This window comes from Meles meles, chromosome 6 (genome assembly GCF_922984935.1).
Source record: "Meles meles chromosome 6, mMelMel3.1 paternal haplotype, whole genome shotgun sequence".
NCBI classification, from domain to species: domain Eukaryota; kingdom Metazoa; phylum Chordata; class Mammalia; order Carnivora; family Mustelidae; genus Meles; species Meles meles.
The window spans coordinates 35,908,615-35,927,093 of record NC_060071.1 but is presented as its reverse complement, the minus strand read 5'-3'; the positions used below and the strand labels follow the sequence as shown (position 1 = coordinate 35,927,093).

Here is an 18,479-nt window from a genome sequence, read left to right as displayed (position 1 = left end):
GGCAGGTCCGACTCACTTGTGGGTTCAGGAGGTTGCCAAGAGTGGGAGCTGAAGACGATGTCGCGGTAGCGTTGGAAGGCCTCGTCGAGGACCGAGCAGCCCGGCTGCGCGGCCGAGCTGACGTGGTACTGGAACTGGAAGTTGTGCGGGAAGATGGCGTAGTGGGACTCGGAGGTCTGGATGTACTGGGGCCAGGGCCACAAGGCCGCGGCCCGGCCGGTGAGCACTGCCGCCAGCAGCAGCGAAAACCAGAGCCCCGAGCCCGCCATGGCCCGCCGGTCTCCTCGCTCCCGGCCGGCGGGGCCACGTGAGCCCCCGGTCAGCTGAGCGGCGCCCGCGTGACTACCGGCGTGCCACGTGACCGGCCGGCTCCTCGGCCGCGACCCCGGACGACCCGCTTCGTGCCCCTCCGGCCTCCCGGGCCGAGAGGCGCACCCGGCCGTGCGAGCGCGGAGAGGCATTGTCCCAGCCTGAACGGCGAACGAGCTGGGAGGTAGAGGACGTCCCGGGCTCAGGGAACCTGAGGAGCGGGAAAATGGGAGGATGCAAACCGCTGGTGGTTTTAATGGGAAGCGTCGTGGGGCGGAGGGGGCTGGAATCGGGTAGTCTGACTGGTTCTGCTAGAGAGGGATCACAAGACCCCAAGAATGTGATGTATTTATGACTGGAAAAAATCTGTACTTTGAGAGCAAGCTGGAGGCACCCGAGGTCCAGCCTCGGGTTTGGGCTCTTTCCTCCGCGGTTGATAATCTCTTAGTGAATGCCGCCCAAGCCCCCTCCCCCAAAACAAAACTCGAACTGGGGTACATACTTACTGCAAGCATTAAGACATTGCTTAGACTTTGGGTGCAAGACGGAGAATACCCGGAAATAAGACAGGACTCTTCAGCACTTCAATCCTGTGGGCTAGTGAAAATCATCCCAAAGGCTTGCATTTTACAAACCTCACGTCGAATAGTTGGATGGATAAACCAGTTAGGGAGCCCTTGTTTATTGGGGGTGGAAAGTAATGGGTGCTTGAACTACAGCAGTGGGGAAGGAAGAGGACTTGTAGAGCCAGAAAATAGTGGGTATCCAGAAGGACAGGTGTTAATACAGTAACAGTAGGTCAAAGTATGATTTCAGGACTGAGCATGTGCAGGGCACCCCTTTATGTGATTTATGTGACAAGGAGAGGAGTCATTTACCTAAGTTACAAAATAAAGGAGCTGGACTCTGAATAACGAGAGTGTAAAAATTACTAATGAAAACACAGAGATTTTTCTTGAGAGAATATTTCAGAGATATTATTCCAGTTATCCTCTCTCTGACCAGTATATCAATCAGAAAAGTAATGAACAACTATTAAAAGTTTTTTAAAAAAGAAAGAAAGAAAGAAAAACAAAAACAAAAAACCCACTAGGGGCGCCTGGCTTAGTTGTTTAAGCATCTGCCTTCAGCTCAGGTCATGATCCCAGCGTCCTGGGATCCGGCCCCGCCATGGCTCCATGCTCAGCAGGGAGCCTGATTCTCCCTCTCCTCCCCATTCATTCTCTCTATTGCTATCTCTATTGCTATTTCTCTCTCTCTCTCAAATAAACAAATACGATCTTAAAAAAAAATTATCCATATATTTAGAGACTAGCATAGAGATGGTAGCAAAAGTCAGTCATTTAACAATATGACTTCTTTAAATTAGTGTATATTCAATTCAACGTGGCCATCAATTTTAATTAGATGACTACCAAGAATAATGACACATAATATAGTATATGATATTTGGTTGTTTTCACAATTTTTCCTTTTATTAAAGAGCTTGATAAATGAATAAAACATTTAATTTCATATCTGTGTGTTATAAAATTGGTTTACATATCAGGAAAAGAATTCACTGTCAGACAACAAGTCCAGATTTTTGATTCATCCAGTCATCACTGTAGAAGCAGAAAGGAGGAATGACTGATTTTGCCTGAGGAAATCTTTCACAAAGGAGGTGAGTTTTGACTGGCTCCTAAAGCATGAGTGAGCCAAGCAGGGAAGGGAGCATGGGCAAAGCACAGAGGAGTGAACAAATATGGCATACAGGTTTTCGAAAGTTGCCATTAAGCCACTCCCTTTTATAAAAGACCTACATCAGTACCTGTTTTCATTAACCTAAAGAAATCTGGAGGATTTTTGTTTTTACAAAAAAAAAAAAAAAGGCAAAAAGCAAAAATAGCGTTGTTCAGCATTTGTCTTGCACCCAGTCATTATAGAGGCAGTGCATGTCCCAAGCAGCAAGAGTGGCCTCGCTGCCATAGCTTTAAACTGTGTCTGGGAACATCTGTGTGTTATCTCAGTTTATTTTGGGCATCCATTAGCAAGATGTGTCCTAAGGTATCAGAAAAACGTAAGAGATTGTTTTTTAGGTCTGGGAATGCTCGAAAATTTTCCATATAAATGAGTGGTCATTGCTTTGCCTTTGCTTTACACTACTTTGATTTATGAAAGGTGTCCTAGGAATGCTCTACTTTTAGATAGCGAGGAATCTGTATTGAGCATAGTATTTGTGGGGATAGCCAAAGGAGATGTGCCATGATTATCTCACTTTTACCATACTCTTCTTCCTGGAATGCCTTTCCTACCCCCCACTCCACCTACTTGAAGGTCTTAACTTTTGTTTTACCGCCCTATAAATTTTTGACTTCTCAGACCTGGGTAAAAAGTCCTATAACCCTTTTACCTCCAGGAGAGAACTTACGTCATAGTATTCTAATTGTTTGCCCATTTGTCTGTCTTCCCCAGTAGAGTAAAAGCTTCTTAAGCACAGGTTCTGTGTTCACTGTTGTATTCTAGCCCCAGGCACAGTGTCTGGCATATAGCAGTTGCTCAATTAAGACCTGTTAAATGAGTACCTGTAGGACTCTGAATATGTGTTCTGCAATTTAGCATCTACTTTTCCTTCAGGACTTAGCCTAGACTAGACCAACAATTATGCTGTGAATGGGGTTAAAGTGTGCTGAGACAGTGATGCCCTCAGTCCTTAGGTTGGCCAGGCAGAGCTTGGGATAGCTAGATATCCTAGCTGGTCACCTCCAGCCAAGAGCAATCTCCTTCCTGTATATGCTCTGAGGAACTTTGAGAAGCACTTAGACATTTTTTGGGTACTTCTTTTTTTTTTTTTTTAAAGATTTTATTTATTTATTTGACAGAGAGAGGGAGAGAGATCACAAGTAGGCAGAGAGGCAGGCAGAGAGAGGGGGAAGCAGGCTTCCTGCTGAGCAGAGAGCCCGATGTGAGGCTCAATCCCAGAACCCTGAGATCATGACCAGAGCCAGAGGCAGAGGCTTAACCCACTAAGCCATCCAGGCACCCCTTTTCGGGTACTTCTTTATGGCACCCTCACTTTAGCTTCTTGTATCCACCGCAGTCCACATGCTGAGTGAATGGTGCCGTTTTCACAGTTGTATCTTTACTGCCTGAGCCAGGACTCTGCACATAGTTAAGTGTTCAACCAGAATTTGTTGAAAGAATGCATGAATGAGGGAGCATTTGTATTTAAATTTTAAAGACAGTGAGAATTTCAGTGTGTAGACAAAAAGCAGTCTACGAAGAAGGACTAGAAATTTGAAGGAGAACTTCATCTAATGTGTTTGGTTTAGGATCCAGCAGGTCCTAGAACAGTGTCTGGCACACAGATGTTTAATAAATGATTTTGAATGAATAGAATGACTTGGAACTGAACCTAGGCAGAGATCTCTGAGGAATCTGGAGTGATACCGGGGTGGTGAGAATTCTGTTGGTCTAGAATCAATAGTGTATGAAGAGGAATACTGATAAAGATGTTAGTTTCCCTTTACTGTAGGTTTTCGCCTACTTTAAGCTTTATCTCTCAACCCTATCCAGGGTCGGGGCAACAGCCTCTGACGTTGGGAGTTTTAGACCAAAAAAGGGCTAGTTTCTATAGTTAAGACCACTGTGTGATGTTTAAGGCCCTTTCAGTGAGGACCCCTTTGGCTTAAACTACATCCTGCTCCAGGCAACCTGATGGCTGCTCTGGATTAGGATTATCTTGGCTCCCGTCTGATCTCTTAAGCCTTTTGCCTAGAGCCTTAGTGGTTATAAATGCTTATGTTAGCCAAACCCACAGATGTAATCTGCAGCCCCCTTCAGGAAGGTGGGGCACTGATGCAACTTTAAACTGATTATGTAAGTCCCTTACGGAAAGTAATTTACCCCCTTTGCACGCTGGAATTCCCCAATCAGTCCTAAAAGATTTATCACTCATTTCCTTGCCTTCTTACCATCCTCCTCCTGCTTGGGTCCTCCATGTCTTATTTTCCTTCCTAGACTAATAGCTAGGCTATAGTCTGCAAGAAACCTAGAGCGTAGATCCCTTCAACACTTGTTTTTGGCCATCTATTAACATTTGACTTCAGAAAGCATTACTGGCATACTACACTGAGTCAGGTTTCCCAAATGTCCAGTTTCACTGATGTGATGGGTAGACCTCTTTGTCCTAAGAGCACAGTTAAAATGTCTTCTGTTGGGAGTGCCTTTTGGATCTTTCTCTTAGATTTCTTCTTTTTTTTTTTTTCCTATGTCTCAGTATTGATTATCCTTCTTAGAATTTTCTGTCATGTAGGTGACACAGAAAATGCCCTGGGGGCTTCCTGCCACCTGAGAAAGAACTGGGGAGATGAGTCAGGAGGTGTCCAGAAGAAAGGGAGGAGCACGATGCAGATGTGAGCTAGCAGGAGTCCCTGTGGTACCAGGGTAGTAATGCCTAGCTTGCCTGTGTAGAGTATTCATTCAAGATCTGGATCAGGGCCCCAGCTATAGTGTTCCTGAAGTATCCTCAGCATGTCTCTTCCATAGGGACCTGGCAGGTTACTACCACAAATAGGCAGTTGGTCAAAATTCAATGGTTTGAATACTCTGCTCCAGGCCTCATGCAGTCATCAGTAAAGGTCAAGCATTCATGAAATTCCATAGAGATAGGTTCGACTTCTAACAAAGATTTAGGGAGAAACACTATGCTATTGAACTCAAATCAATATATGCTATTTGAAAGAAATATGTACAGGTGCCCGGTTGGCTCAGTTGGTTAAGCATCTGCCTTTGGCTTGGGTCATGATCTTGGGGTCCTAGAATTGAGCCCTGTTCCAGGCTCCCTGCTCAAGTGGAAGTCTGTTTCTCCCTCTCCCTCTGCCTCTGCTTCCCACTGATGCTCTCTTTCTCTCAAATAAATAAATAAAATCTTTTAAGAAATGAAAAATTTGTGTATATGCTGTTGGTAATGTGTATTTGAAAACTATTTAATCCTCCCTTGTAAACTTTTGCTTGAATTAAAACAATAACCAATCTCTTTGCCCTACCCCCACCCCAAAGGAGTACAGAGGTCTAGGAGGAAATTCTGAGAGGCATACAAGTTTAGACCTAGATATGACCTTGGAAATTATCTAGTTTACTTCTTATTTGAGCTAAGAGAACTGAGAACCAGAGGGGTGAAGACTGTTCCTCAAGAGCAAGAATAGGATATTGTTCATAGTGAAACTGCCAGCACCTAGTGACATGTACATGGCAGACGCTCAGTAAAAGTTTGTCAAATGACTAAATCCAATCCTTGCTACACATAATACAGTGCTTTGCATGCAGTAGGCACACCGATAAATTTTTATACTGCAATTATTCAGCTAGGAGCCAATATAGCCAGAGAGTGTTAAGACTGGAACCAGACCACAGATATGTGGCCTTCCTGACTGGGATTCTCTCTACCCCACTAGATTGTGCCTCTGGAAATGCCTGCAGTCATCTAGTCTCCTTGAGATTGAATGCAGTTGAATCATGGAGTCCACTAACCCTACATCCTGTTCTTAGCCCCCTGCCTTATTCTAGAAAGGAATGATCACTGGATTTGAATGTGCATGGCAACTTTCAATTAACTTTAGGGCTAGAAAGAAGAAATGATGCAAGTAATACAGAAGTCACTGTGTTTGGCCAGTGCTTCTCTCCCTTGACAGCAGCTGACTCCCTAAAGTTTGCTTAGGAAAATAAAATCCATTAATCTTCCTTGAGTCCACATTAGCCAGATAGTGGGAGGAGGCCGTGGAAGGATAAAGAATTGTTCAGAGTCAACAAGTGAGCACACAGGTAATTATGAGGTCATCAGAGCTCTATCCATGGAGATAAAGGTCAAATAAATAGTGATCCTTCTAATTATTATGAGTGATGATATGTAATGTAAGAATGCCTCAGAAATCAAAATGATTCTTCACATTCTATGTGCAAAAGGTTAGACACTTGATATTCTTGTTAGAGATCTTTTAGTTGTAAGGAAGAGAACCCAGCTAGCTCAACAGTGGGGAGTTTTTCATCCTCACAAGCATCTAGACATAAGAAATTAGTTATAGCTAAGGTCAAATGGTCTGTAATATCTATTAGGAATCAAGGTCACCCCCTTTGGTCTCTCAGGACCCATTCTGCCTATCATCCCCACCCCTGCATCTGTTTCATTCTCCTTCTCTTCCTAATTTATTCCCTTAGTATTCCGGTTTTAAGTTCTCCAGAGAGAGAATATGATGGGTCTAGCTAGGAAGAGATGTCATTCTTGATCAAAACAGCTGAGGCTATAGGTAAGACATGACAGAGTCATCTAATCTGTAGATGATCAAAGCTCTTTCTTTGAGCTGATGCTAGTGAGGGAATAGATTCACTTAGAAGGGAGTATTTGGGGGAAGTAATGACTGTCATTTCTTTATTATAAAAGTAATGTATACTTATTTTTAAGAATTCAAGAAGCACAATGTTGTGGGTAGAAGGTATGATTCTCACTTCACAAATTCAACTATACAAGAATTACAGTTTTGTTTTCCAGGATAATTTATTGTCTAACTTCATGACAGCTGGGTCATGAGGGTCTACAAGAAAATATCCCCATAGTTCTTCCTGATGTTCATACACTTCCCAGGGCTTACTTCATACTCTTGAGCTCTTTACCATGCCAAGGGAACACATAAAAGCCAGAAAGAGAAAGACTGCTGGCACTTCAGTACATAGTTCTGTGTATATATATGTATGACATAGTACATATGGTCATTTCTGTAGATGACCATTTTCTATATGCACACATCCATAATCTTTAACAGCAGAAAATTAGAGCATGATGTCACTACAATCATGCTCTAATTTTTCAGCTAACAATGTATTATGCCAGGTGGAATAAGTCAATCAGAGAAAGACAAATGCTATAGGATTTCACTCATATGTGGAACTTAAGAAACAACAAATGAGCAAAAAGAAAAGAGAGAGGCAAACCAAGAAACAGACTCTTAACTATAGAGAACAAACTGATGGTTACCAGAGGAGTTATGAGGGATAGATTAAATGGGTGAGAGAGATTAAGGAGTGCACTTGTAATGAGCACCAGGTATTGTATGGAAGTGTTGAATCAATATATTGTACACCTGAAACTAGTATTACACCATATGCTAACTAACTGGAACTTAAAACTTTAAAGAAACATTATGTAAAAGCTAATACTCTGGAGTTCCCCAGTTTTATAGAGATGTAATTGACACTCTATAAATTTAGGTTGTACTGTATAATGACTTAATTTACATATATCATGTAATGAACACCACAATTATTTTAGTTAACATCTATCATCTCATATGTATTTAATTTTTTCCTTGTGATTAGAACTCTTAGGATCTACTTCCTTAATGACTTTCATATATATCATATGGCAGTGTTAACTATAATCATCGTGTTATTCGTTGCATCCCTAGGATTTTGTGCCTTTTGACCACCTTCATCCAATTTCCTCTCACCTCACTCCCTATAATATGCTATTTTTAAAAAACGAATAATAATAGTAATGGTAGCTACCATATCCTATATACTTACCATGTACCAGACACTGTTTTAAGGGTTCTACATGTTTATTGAAGCCTTACAATAACTTTATGATTGATATAGATTCTCTTATTATTCCCATTTTATAGATTAAAAAATCAGAGTTGAGGGGTTAAATAACTTTCCCAAAATGACAGAGGATAATAGTGTGAAAGTTCCATAAGTTCCTCATTAGTGCACATGTAGGTTTCTTCCAAATTTTCTTACTTATAAGCAATACTACAGTGACCATTATAGAGGATATTGGTTGCCATGCCAGCATCTATTTTCATAGTTTCCTACCATTAACACCTTGTTTTTCACTTCAGAGTTTCATTTTTCAGTTTCGTGCCTTGGATGAGATTGATCACAGCCCTAGGCCCTTTCTGGATTAAGCCATATAGTTAGGGCTACTTTCCCCACACACTCTCTATAAATATTTGGAAACATGGGATAAAAATTTACATTCTTATCAATGATGTATGAAAATGCTCATTTTGTCACTCTCTTTCAACATTAGTATTATCCTTTCATCACTACTGTTAATGCCTTAAAATTTATTTTAAATATATGTAATAAAATTAATAAGTAAGATCTAGGAAGACAGAAACAGCATACATGACTTCCATGTCATTATAGAAAAAGAGAAGGACCAAAGAAAATCGGATCATTCTCGCAAAATAAAAGGGAGGTAGGAGGAAACAACAATATGTATTTAACAGAAAATAGAAAGAATGAGAGGATAGGACGAAGCCCAGTCTGTCTGAATTATCATATTTTATTTAAATAGGTTAAATTACACTAGTCAAAGACAAAGACTCTCAGCTTGAACAAAGAACAGTCTAAATGTTGTTGGTAAGAAATATTTAAAATGATAGTGGGTACCTGGGTGGCTCAGTCAGTTAAGCCTTTGGCTCAGGTCATGATCCCAGGATCCTGGGATCAAGTCCCACTTTAGGCTCCCTGCTCAGCAGGGAGTCTGCTTCTCCCTCTGCCCACCCCCCACTCATGCTCACTTGCTTTCTGTCTCTCTCTCTCTCTCACACACACACACACACATAAAAATAAATAAAATCTTTAAAAATATATTAAAATGATACCAAATTAATTTATGACAAAGTAGGCAAAGATATGTAATGGGGGAAAAGACAGTCTCTGCAATAAATGGTGCCGGGAAACCTGGACAGTCACATGCAAAAGAATGAAACTGGGCCACTCTCTAACACCCTACACAAAAAATAAGCTCAAAATGGATTAAAGACTTAAATGTGAGACCTGAAACCATAAAACTCCTAGAAGGGAACATAAGCAGTAATTTCTTTGATGTTGGCCATTGCAGCATTTTCCTAGATGTGTATCCTAAGGCAAGGGGAACAAAAGCAAAAAAAAAAAAAAAAAAAAAAAAAAAACTATTGGGACTACATCAAAGTAAAAAGCTACACAGTAAAGGAAACCATCCACAAAACAAAAAAGCAACCTACTGAATGGGAGAAGATATTTGCAAATGATATATCTGATAAAGGACTAATACCAAAATATATAAAGAACTTATACAACTCAACACCAAAAAACAAACAATGCAATTTAAAAATTGGCAGAGGACTTGAATAGACATTTTTCTAAAGAAGAGATGCAGATTTCCAACAGACACATGAAAAGATGTACAGCATCACTCATCATCATGGAAATGCAAATCAAGACCACAATGAGATACCATCTTATACCTGTCAGAAGCTAAAATAAAAAAGAAAAGAAATAGCAAGCGTTGGCAAGGATGTGAAGAAAAAGGAATTTTCATGCACCATTAGTGGGAATATAAATTGGTATAGCCACTGTGGAAAACAGTATGGAGGTTCTTCAAAAATTTAAAAATAGAAATACCATATGCTCCAATAATTCCACTACTGGATATTTACCCAAAGAAAATGAGAACATTATTTTGAAAATATTTATGCACCCTTATATTTATTGCAGCATTATTTACAAGAGCCAAGTCAAACTGTGTATTGATAGATAAATGATTAAAGAAGATGTACATACACACACATACATATACACACACATGTATATGTACATATATATCACATATATATATGTATGTATATAGAATAGGATATTATGCAGCCATAAAAGGATGAGATATTGCCACTCAAATAACATGGATGGTCCTAGAGGGTATTATGCTAAATGAAATAATATAGGGGAAAGCAAATACTGTATGATTTCATCCACATGTGGAATCTAAAAAACAAATGAATGAACAAAAAGCAGAATCAGATCTCTAAATACAGAGAACAAACTGAAGGTTGCTGGAGGGAAGGGAGTGGACAATGGGCGAAATTGGTGAAAGGGAGTAGACGATACAGGCTTCCAGTTATGGAGTAAGTCATAGGAATAAAAGGTACAACATAGGGAATATAGTCAATGATATTGTAATAGTGTTACATGATGACAGATGGTAGCTACAACTGTGGTGAGCCTAACATAACATAGAGAAGTTGAATCTCTATGTTGTACACCTGAAACTAATGTAACACTGTGGGTCAACTATACTCAAAAAAATTTAAAAATAAGATAAAACAATACCAAAACAATGACAGTTAAAAAAAAAAAGGTATATCACAGATAATGTAAACGAAAAGAACAAGTTAAGATCTGACAGAAACCAAGGCAAAAAAATTAAACAGAACAAAGGTGAATATTTTTAATAATACAGGGTTCAAGTCACAAAGAAGGTGGAAATCATGAACCATCACACACCTAACAACAAAAATACAAATATAAATATAAAGTAAAAACTGGAAAAATTATAAGGGAAAAACTATAATTAAGATAAATTAACATTTATCAGGGAATATTTTATCAAGTGCAGAAAAAGTAAATGGGGACATCTTGAACAATATTAACAATGTGACTGTAATAGATTTAGAATCATTTTCTACACAAGTAAATTCAAAGCTTTGTATCTTACATATTGTTTTTAAATGTTTATAGGACATTGAGAAAAACTGGCCCCAAAACCCCAAATATTGGTAAATTCCAAAAAGTGGAATTCCTTTTTTCATTTTTTGAGGTGTAATTGACATATAACATTATATTAGCTTTAGGTGTACAACTTAATGATTTGATATGTGTATGTATTGAAAAATGATCATCACAACAGTCCAGTTAACATCTATCAACATATATAGTTACATTTTTTTTCTTGTGATGAGAAGCAAAAAGTAGAATTCTTATAGGACATGTTCTTTGATTATAATATACTAAAACTGGAAAAAAATCTAAACATGTGGATACATTTAAAAAAATTTTTTTAAGATTTTATTTATTTGACAGACCGAGATCACAAATAGGCAGAAAGGCAGGCAGAGCGAGGGGGAAACAGGCTCCCTGCTAAGCAGAGAGCCCGATGTGGGGCTCAATCCCAGGACCCTGAGATCATGACCTGAGCTGAAGGCACCCAGGCGCCCCATGTGGATATATTTTTAAAATTCTAAAGAAGGGGTGCCTAGCTGACTCGGTTAGATGTCCGACTCTTGATTTTGGCTCAGGTCATGATCTCAGAGTCCTGAGTGCTCATCAGGAAGTCTGCTTGAGAGTCTATTCTCTTTCTTCCTCTGCCCCTCCACTGTCCCCTTCTGTGCTCTCCCTTTCTGAAATAAACCTTTTAAAAAATAGAAAAATAAAAGGACAACTAAACATACTAAAAAGCTTGTGCTTTGATTATAATATTGAAATTACTGGAATAAGTTCTCCTATGTCCCAAGTTCAGATAGGAAAAAAAATCAATATTATATAAATAATGGCTAATATATTAATTCAACAATGCTATGTTTTTGTTATTAATGGTAACTACTAACAGTACATATTGATATTACTGGTGCAGCCAGTCTGAAAAACAGTATGGAGGTTCCTCAAAAGTTGAAAATAGAGCTACCCTATGACCCACCAATTGCACTACTAGGTATTTACCCAAAAGATACAAAAATACTGATTTGAAGGGGCACCTGATGTTTAGAGCAGCATTATCAACAATATCCAAATTCGTAAAAAGAGCCCAAATGTCCATCAACTGATGAATGGATAAAGAAGATATGGAGTACATATACAATGGAATATTACTCAGCCATCAAAAGAATGAAATCTTGCCAATTGCAACAATGTGGATGGAGCTAGAGAGTATTATGCTGAGCAAAATCAGTCAGAGAAAGACAAATACCATATGATTTCACTCATATGTGGAATTTAAAAAAAAAAGATTTATTTATTTATTTGGGAGGGTCCAGTCAATCCAATAAGGTAAGTTTTGTAAAGGAAGAGACAGAATTACTACTCTTTGATGATGATGTAATGTTTACTTAGAAAACCCTAGATAATTAGCCAAAGGAGCTATTGGAATTAAAATAACTCAGTCAAATGGCCTGATAAAAGATAAATACATAAACAAAATAGCTGATTTATATGTTAGCAATAATAATTAGAAGATGAAAGGGAAAAATGTGATTCCCAAAAGCAAGCTGGTTAATGTATTTTATATACACAGTTCCTAGTAGACAAGAAGTTATATTAAAAAGCTATAAAAATAATATTGATCTCATAGATTCCTAAAGGTGAAATTACTGAGACAAAAGATAAATTTTTAAGATTCTTGACTTTATACATGCAGATTATTATTTTAACTTTGAAATTATTAAAATATGGTATACATATAGGACTCTGGTAATCAATGCCCAGATCAAGAAATAGAACATTTCCAACAGCCCCAAAATCCCCTTGTGTATTCTTCCTAGTCCCTAGTCATCCTCTCCAAGGTTATTTCTGACTTCTGAAAACACAGAGTAGTTTTGCCTGTTTTGTACTTCATGTAAATGGAATCATACCTATGTAGTCTTCTGTATCTGGCTTCTTTTGCTCAGCATTGTATTTATGAGATTCACCCATATTGCTCGTGTGCTTGTAGATAATTCATATTTCTATATATTTTTTCATTGTACCACGGTTTTCCATTCTTTTCCATTCTTCTGAATGTACCACCGTTCATGAATGTACCGTGGTTTTCCATTCTTCTGTCGATGGGCAATTGGGTAGTTTCCAATTTGGGACTGTTAGGACAGGTGCTGCTATGGGCATGCTAATACATGTCTTTTGGTGGACACGTGGATAATTTTGTGTGGCCTGCCTACCTAGAATGAGAAGGGCATGTGTTTATTCACCTCTAGTAGATACTGCTAAGCAGTTTTTCAATGATTGTACCAATTTATACTCCCAAAAGAAGTGTATGAGGGTTCTAGTTGCTCTGCATACTTGCTAACAGTTTTTCATTTGAACCATTCTGGTGGATGTGTAGTGATATTGCACTATGGTTTCTTTCTTTTTTTCCAAGTGGTTAACCCTTTTATTACCCAATAGAGGTAATTGACAGTGATCACGTGGAACATCAGGTTTCCCCTTAGAGAGGCTCTGTGAAGTTCAGATTCTCCAGGACACACTCTTAAAAATGGACAAGACACATTAATATCTCCTGATATTAATTACATTGAAAGAACAGTGATCCAGCACAAAAAATAATTACACAGCCCCCCTACAATTTATAAATTATAGACACAGATTAGTTGTCATTTAAAGAAGCACATTTAAATACAAAATAGGAAAAAATAAATAAATACAAAATAGGAGTTTTGAAAGGATAAAATAAACTTTTGTGTAAATTAAAGTTTAATTCTTTTCTCTACATATACATGATCAGAAGCTACTTTTACTTAATTTTAGGTGTTACATGATTAAGAAACCCAAATATCATACTATGCATTGAGCACAATTCTAATGCTTTTCAAACATTAATTCATACAATTCTCGTAACTGCCCTGGGAGGAAGGTACCGTCATTCCCATTTCACATATACAGAAATTGATGTATAGAAGGCTAGGTAATGGGCTCAACATCAAACAGTTAGTAAGTAGGACTGCCAAAATTTTAATTGAGGCAATCATAACTGCTACTCTATTCCTATTAAGAATCATCTATCTCAAAAGTCATTCATGGGGCGCCTGGGTGGCTCAGTGGGTTAAAGCCTCTGCCTTCGGCTCAGGTCATGATCCCGGGGTCCTGGGATCGAGCCCCACATCGGGCTCTCTGCTCAACGGGGTGCCTGCTTCCTCGCCTCTCTGCCTACTTGTGATCTCTGTCAAATAAATAAATGAAATCTTTAAAAAAAAAAGTCATTCATTATTAATTCAATCCCAAATTCCCAGGTGCCTTGGTGCATTATGGATTTAATTTGCATTTTCCTCATGACTAATAAAGTTGAGCACCTTTTAATGTTTATTGGCTGTTGTCATGTCTGGCAAAACGTCAGTTAAGGACTCCACTCATTTCTTTTTTTTTTTTTTAAAGATTTTATTTATTTATTTACAGACAGAAATCACAAGTCAGCAGAGAGACAGGCGGGGGGCGGGGGAAGCAGGCTCCCCGCTGAGCAGAGAGCCTGATATGAGGCTCAATCCCAGGACCCTGAGATCATGACCTGAGCCAAAGGCAGAGGCTTTAACCCACTGAGCCACCCAGGCGCCCCGAACTCTGCTCATTTCTTGATTGGTTATCTCTCTCATTGATTTGCAAGAGTTCTTTATATATTCTTGCTATGAGTTTTTTGTTAGATACACATATTGAAAAGATCTTACTCCACTCTATGGATTGCCTTTTTACGTTTTCAGTGGTATCTTCTTGTGAATAGAAGTCCTCATTATTTTATTTTATTTTGTTTTATTTTATTAAGATTCTATTCATTTATTTGAGAGAGAGAGGAAGCACAAGCAGGGGGAACAGCAGAGGGAGAGGGAGAAGCAGGAGTCCAATGTGGGGCTCAATCCCAGGACCCCAGGACCACGAATGGAGACGAAAGCAGATACCCAAACTGACTGAGCCACCCAGGCATCCCTAGAAGTCCTGTTTGTTTATTTATTTTTAAAGATTTTATTTATTTGAGAGAGAGAACACAAGCAGGGGGAACAGCAGACAGAGGGAGAGAGGAGCAGACTCCCCACTGAGCAGGGAGCCTGAAGTGGGGCTTGATCCCAGGACCCTAGAATCATGACCTGAGCCACAATCAGTCACTTAATACAGGTGCTCCATAGGAGTTCTGTTTAAAAACAATTCTTGGCCCACTGCAAGGTCACAAACATATTACTCTGTTTTCTTCTAACAAAACTGCTTTTTTCCTCCAATGCCATGAAATTATTTTAAGTTCTTTTTCTTCATGACTGAGTATACAAATAATGGAAGTAATGGAAGCATTCTTTTGTAAAGATGGTTGGAATATATAAAAATTTATTTGTTGGATTTTCTTTAAGTAGTCCTCCAGAGCAACTTGAAGAAAAGCAGGAAATGCTTTCACAAGAGCACCTTTGCGGAAAGGCCTAGCATGCTTTAAGTGCCGGCGTGCTGGGCTAGCAATGACACAAATATCTCATCCCTCACATTTATATCTTGGTTTTTCCATAGAAAATCCTCTTGTGAGAGGTGCCTGGGTGGCTCAGTGGGTTAAAAGCCTCTGTCTTCAGCTCGGGTCGTGATCCCGGGGTCCTGGGATCGGGTCCCGCGTCGGGCTCTCTGCTCAGAGGGCAGCCTGCCTCTCCGTCTTTCTCTGCCGGCCTCTCTGCCTGCTTGTGATCTCTGTCTGTCAAATAAATAAATAAATAAATCTAAAAGAAAAAAAAAAAGAAAATCCTCTTGTGAAACACCATGTATTGAATTTTCAAACATACAAATATCTAAGGGAAGGAACACCCCTCTCCTTCTACCATGATAGGGCATTGCTCTCAAGCATGTTGACAATGCCCTGTGCTTTTCCCATGTGACTTGTGGCATAATCTGTATGAAGTTCCTTTTTACCCAGTAGTTCTAGTATTAAATGAAGAGGAGAGGTCTGTGCGTTTTCAGCATAGTTTTTCAGTTCCTGGTGTTATAATAGGCTTTGTCATCCAAATTTTGTCTCCTTTACCAATGATTGTCATAAGCCATATTTTAGTCAGAGTATATCTTTTTTTTTTAAGATTTTATTTATTTATTTGACAGACAGAGATCACAAGAAGGCAGAGAGGCAGGCAGAGAGAGAGGAGTAAGCAGGCTCCCTGCTGAGCAGAGAGCCCAATGTGGGGCTCCATCCCAGGACCCTGGGATCATGACCTGAGCTGAAGGCAGAGGCTTTAACCCACTGAGCCACCCAGGAGCCCCCAGAGTATATATTTTGATGGCAGCTTCCCAGCTGCTTTTTTTTCTCAGTCCCCTATGGTGGGGGCCTGGCTTTTCATTCCCCCTGGGTTTCTGCGAGGTCAGTCTGGGGCCCAGGAGTGGGACTTGCCTCCTCTTGTGCCTCCCCTAGTTCACGGGCCAGTGGCTGCTGTGGTGGAATGTTACAGGATATACCATCCACATGTTTCTTTTCAAAACTGCATTCACATCAGTCTAATTGTTTTCTCAGAGACTGAGTCTTTAACCAGCCTGAGCCAGTTCCACATTGAAGGGCATCAATGCAAGAGCAGAGCTCCAGGATTCTGCAGGGAGGGGCTGGGAGCATAAAGATCCCCTATAATCTGGTTTCTGCAGCTCACGTTGTGTCAGGTTGGCGGTAGAGGCTCCTCCTGGACCCCACAGGCTGCAGGTCAGTGGCTGCTGCACAGGCTGGGAACCCCAAATTGCTTTTTAAGGTGGGGAAATGGCAGGATACACAGCCCCCAGTTATGCATGAATGCTTGTTTGGTCATATGCATGTAGGCCCTAGTAAGTTCCCAGCTGGCCAGAGCATCCTACCTTTCAGTAGGCCCTAGAGTGCAGTGGTGCCTGACCTGTTCTTTCAATTGCTGGAGAATCATTTACCAATCAGACACTGGCCACAAAATGACCTGTTACCCCCCATTACATCAATATCCTCTCTTCAGTAATGTTCTGGTTTAGGGTGACATGTTTTATCCATCAACATTAGTATTTCATCTGTCTCAGGGTGGCCTGTTCCAAGGTCATGCTCCAGCAAACTCGGAAAGACAATTTAAAAAAGAATAATGAGGCTGGCTGGCTCAGTTGGGGCAGCATGTGACTCTTGATCACAAGGTGTAGAGAATATTAAAAAAAATAAAAAATGATAGTATTTACTGAGCACATATTAAGGCGCTGTGCTAAGAGCTTTATGCGTATTATCTCATTTAATCTTCACAAAATTCTATGAGGCAGGAATGATTTTTAACCCAGTTTTAGAGAAGAAGAAACTGATGTTCAGTGAGGTTAAGGAAATTGCCCCAAGGCACCTAGCCAGTGAGTGTTGGAGCTAAGTAAGTGCTAGAATGGGGACTGAAATGCAGGCCTGCATATTCGATGCCTATGTCTAGCTCCCTAGGCATGCGCGTGCATCTCATAGTCATGCCGTGCAAGCCAGTTTGCTGCAGATGGAAAAGTCTTTCCTATAATCAAGTCAGTAGTGCTAGCATATTATATTAATTGAAACATCACAATGTAATTGGATTCTTTATGATCTAGCTCTGGCCTCTATCTGCAACCCTCAACTCTCCCCTTGGACTTTGTACGTAGTAGAACACTGCTTCTAGTGCCCCGAGAACCTCATGCTGTCCATGGCTTCCTGCCTTGAGACATACTATTCTCCTCGCCTCAAGTGTCCCGTCACCTCAATTACCTGGAAAATTCCTTTGAAATCTAGCTAATACCACTTCCAGTAAACCCTCCCTAATTTTCCTCTGACAATGTTAACCATTCTGTCCTGTGTACCAACCTCTATCTTTTATATAAAAATATATTGTGGGGTGCTCAGTCGGTCAAGCATCTGCCTTCAGCTCAGGTCATGATCCCAGGGTCCTGGGATCGAGTCCCACGTCAGGCTCTCCCTGCTCCAAGCAGGGGAAGCCTGCTTCTCCTTCTACCCTTCTCCCCTGCTTGTGATCTCCCTCTCTTCCTCTCTCAAATAATAAATAAGATATTTAAATATATATATTATTATATATAATAATATATATGTTGTATATAATAATATATATAATAATATTATTATATTTATATATTATTAAATATAAATATAAATATTATATAATAATATTATTATATTTATATATTATTAAATATAAATATAAATATATATATATTGCTCATTCATTCCTATAACATTAAATACTATTCTTTCCAGGCATTGGATTAAGTACTGGGAATCAGAGAGTCAAATGACACTTTTGGAGAAAGAGGACTTCATGCTAAAGCAAGGACATAAGCAAGCTAAGTGCCAGTTGTCCCCCACAGCTGACATAAAGTATAGGTTTCGACAGGTTGGGGCGGGAGAGAAGGCATGCTAGGAGAAAAGTGTGATAGGGCATTCTGATTCAGCCCAAATTTAGGACTCAGAATTTATCTGTTTGTGGAAAACAAGAGCTGGCAATGCAGCTGGGCATTTATTTGAATAAATGTCCGGGATGGGGAACAGGATGGCATCTGTTCAGCATCTTGGACTAATTTTGAGCCCTTGTGGGAGGAGGATTTAGGACCAACGCTGAGAGAGTTGTTTGAAAAGAAGACTTTGAGCTCCTCTGGAAGCAGGGAAAGGCCATTCTCCTTGCTTTCACACAGAGCCC

At 39.8% G+C, this 18,479-nt stretch overlaps 1 protein-coding gene and 1 pseudogene across 1 annotated transcript in view; both read right to left on the bottom strand.

Moving 5' to 3' along the window:
• Positions 1 to 306, bottom strand: part of HEXA (hexosaminidase subunit alpha) — a 29,382-nt gene extending 29,076 nt beyond the window's left edge. Inside the window, exon 1 of the mRNA XM_046009040.1 lies at positions 17 to 306. Within this exon, the coding sequence (XP_045864996.1) occupies positions 17 to 269 (253 nt within the window). The 5' untranslated portion in view covers positions 270 to 306. The remainder of the gene's footprint in view (positions 1 to 16) is intronic.
• A 36-nt stretch (positions 307 to 342) lies between these two features.
• LOC123943517 lies at positions 343 to 17,267 on the bottom strand (annotated as a pseudogene).
• Positions 17,268 to 18,479: the final 1,212 nt, after the last annotated feature.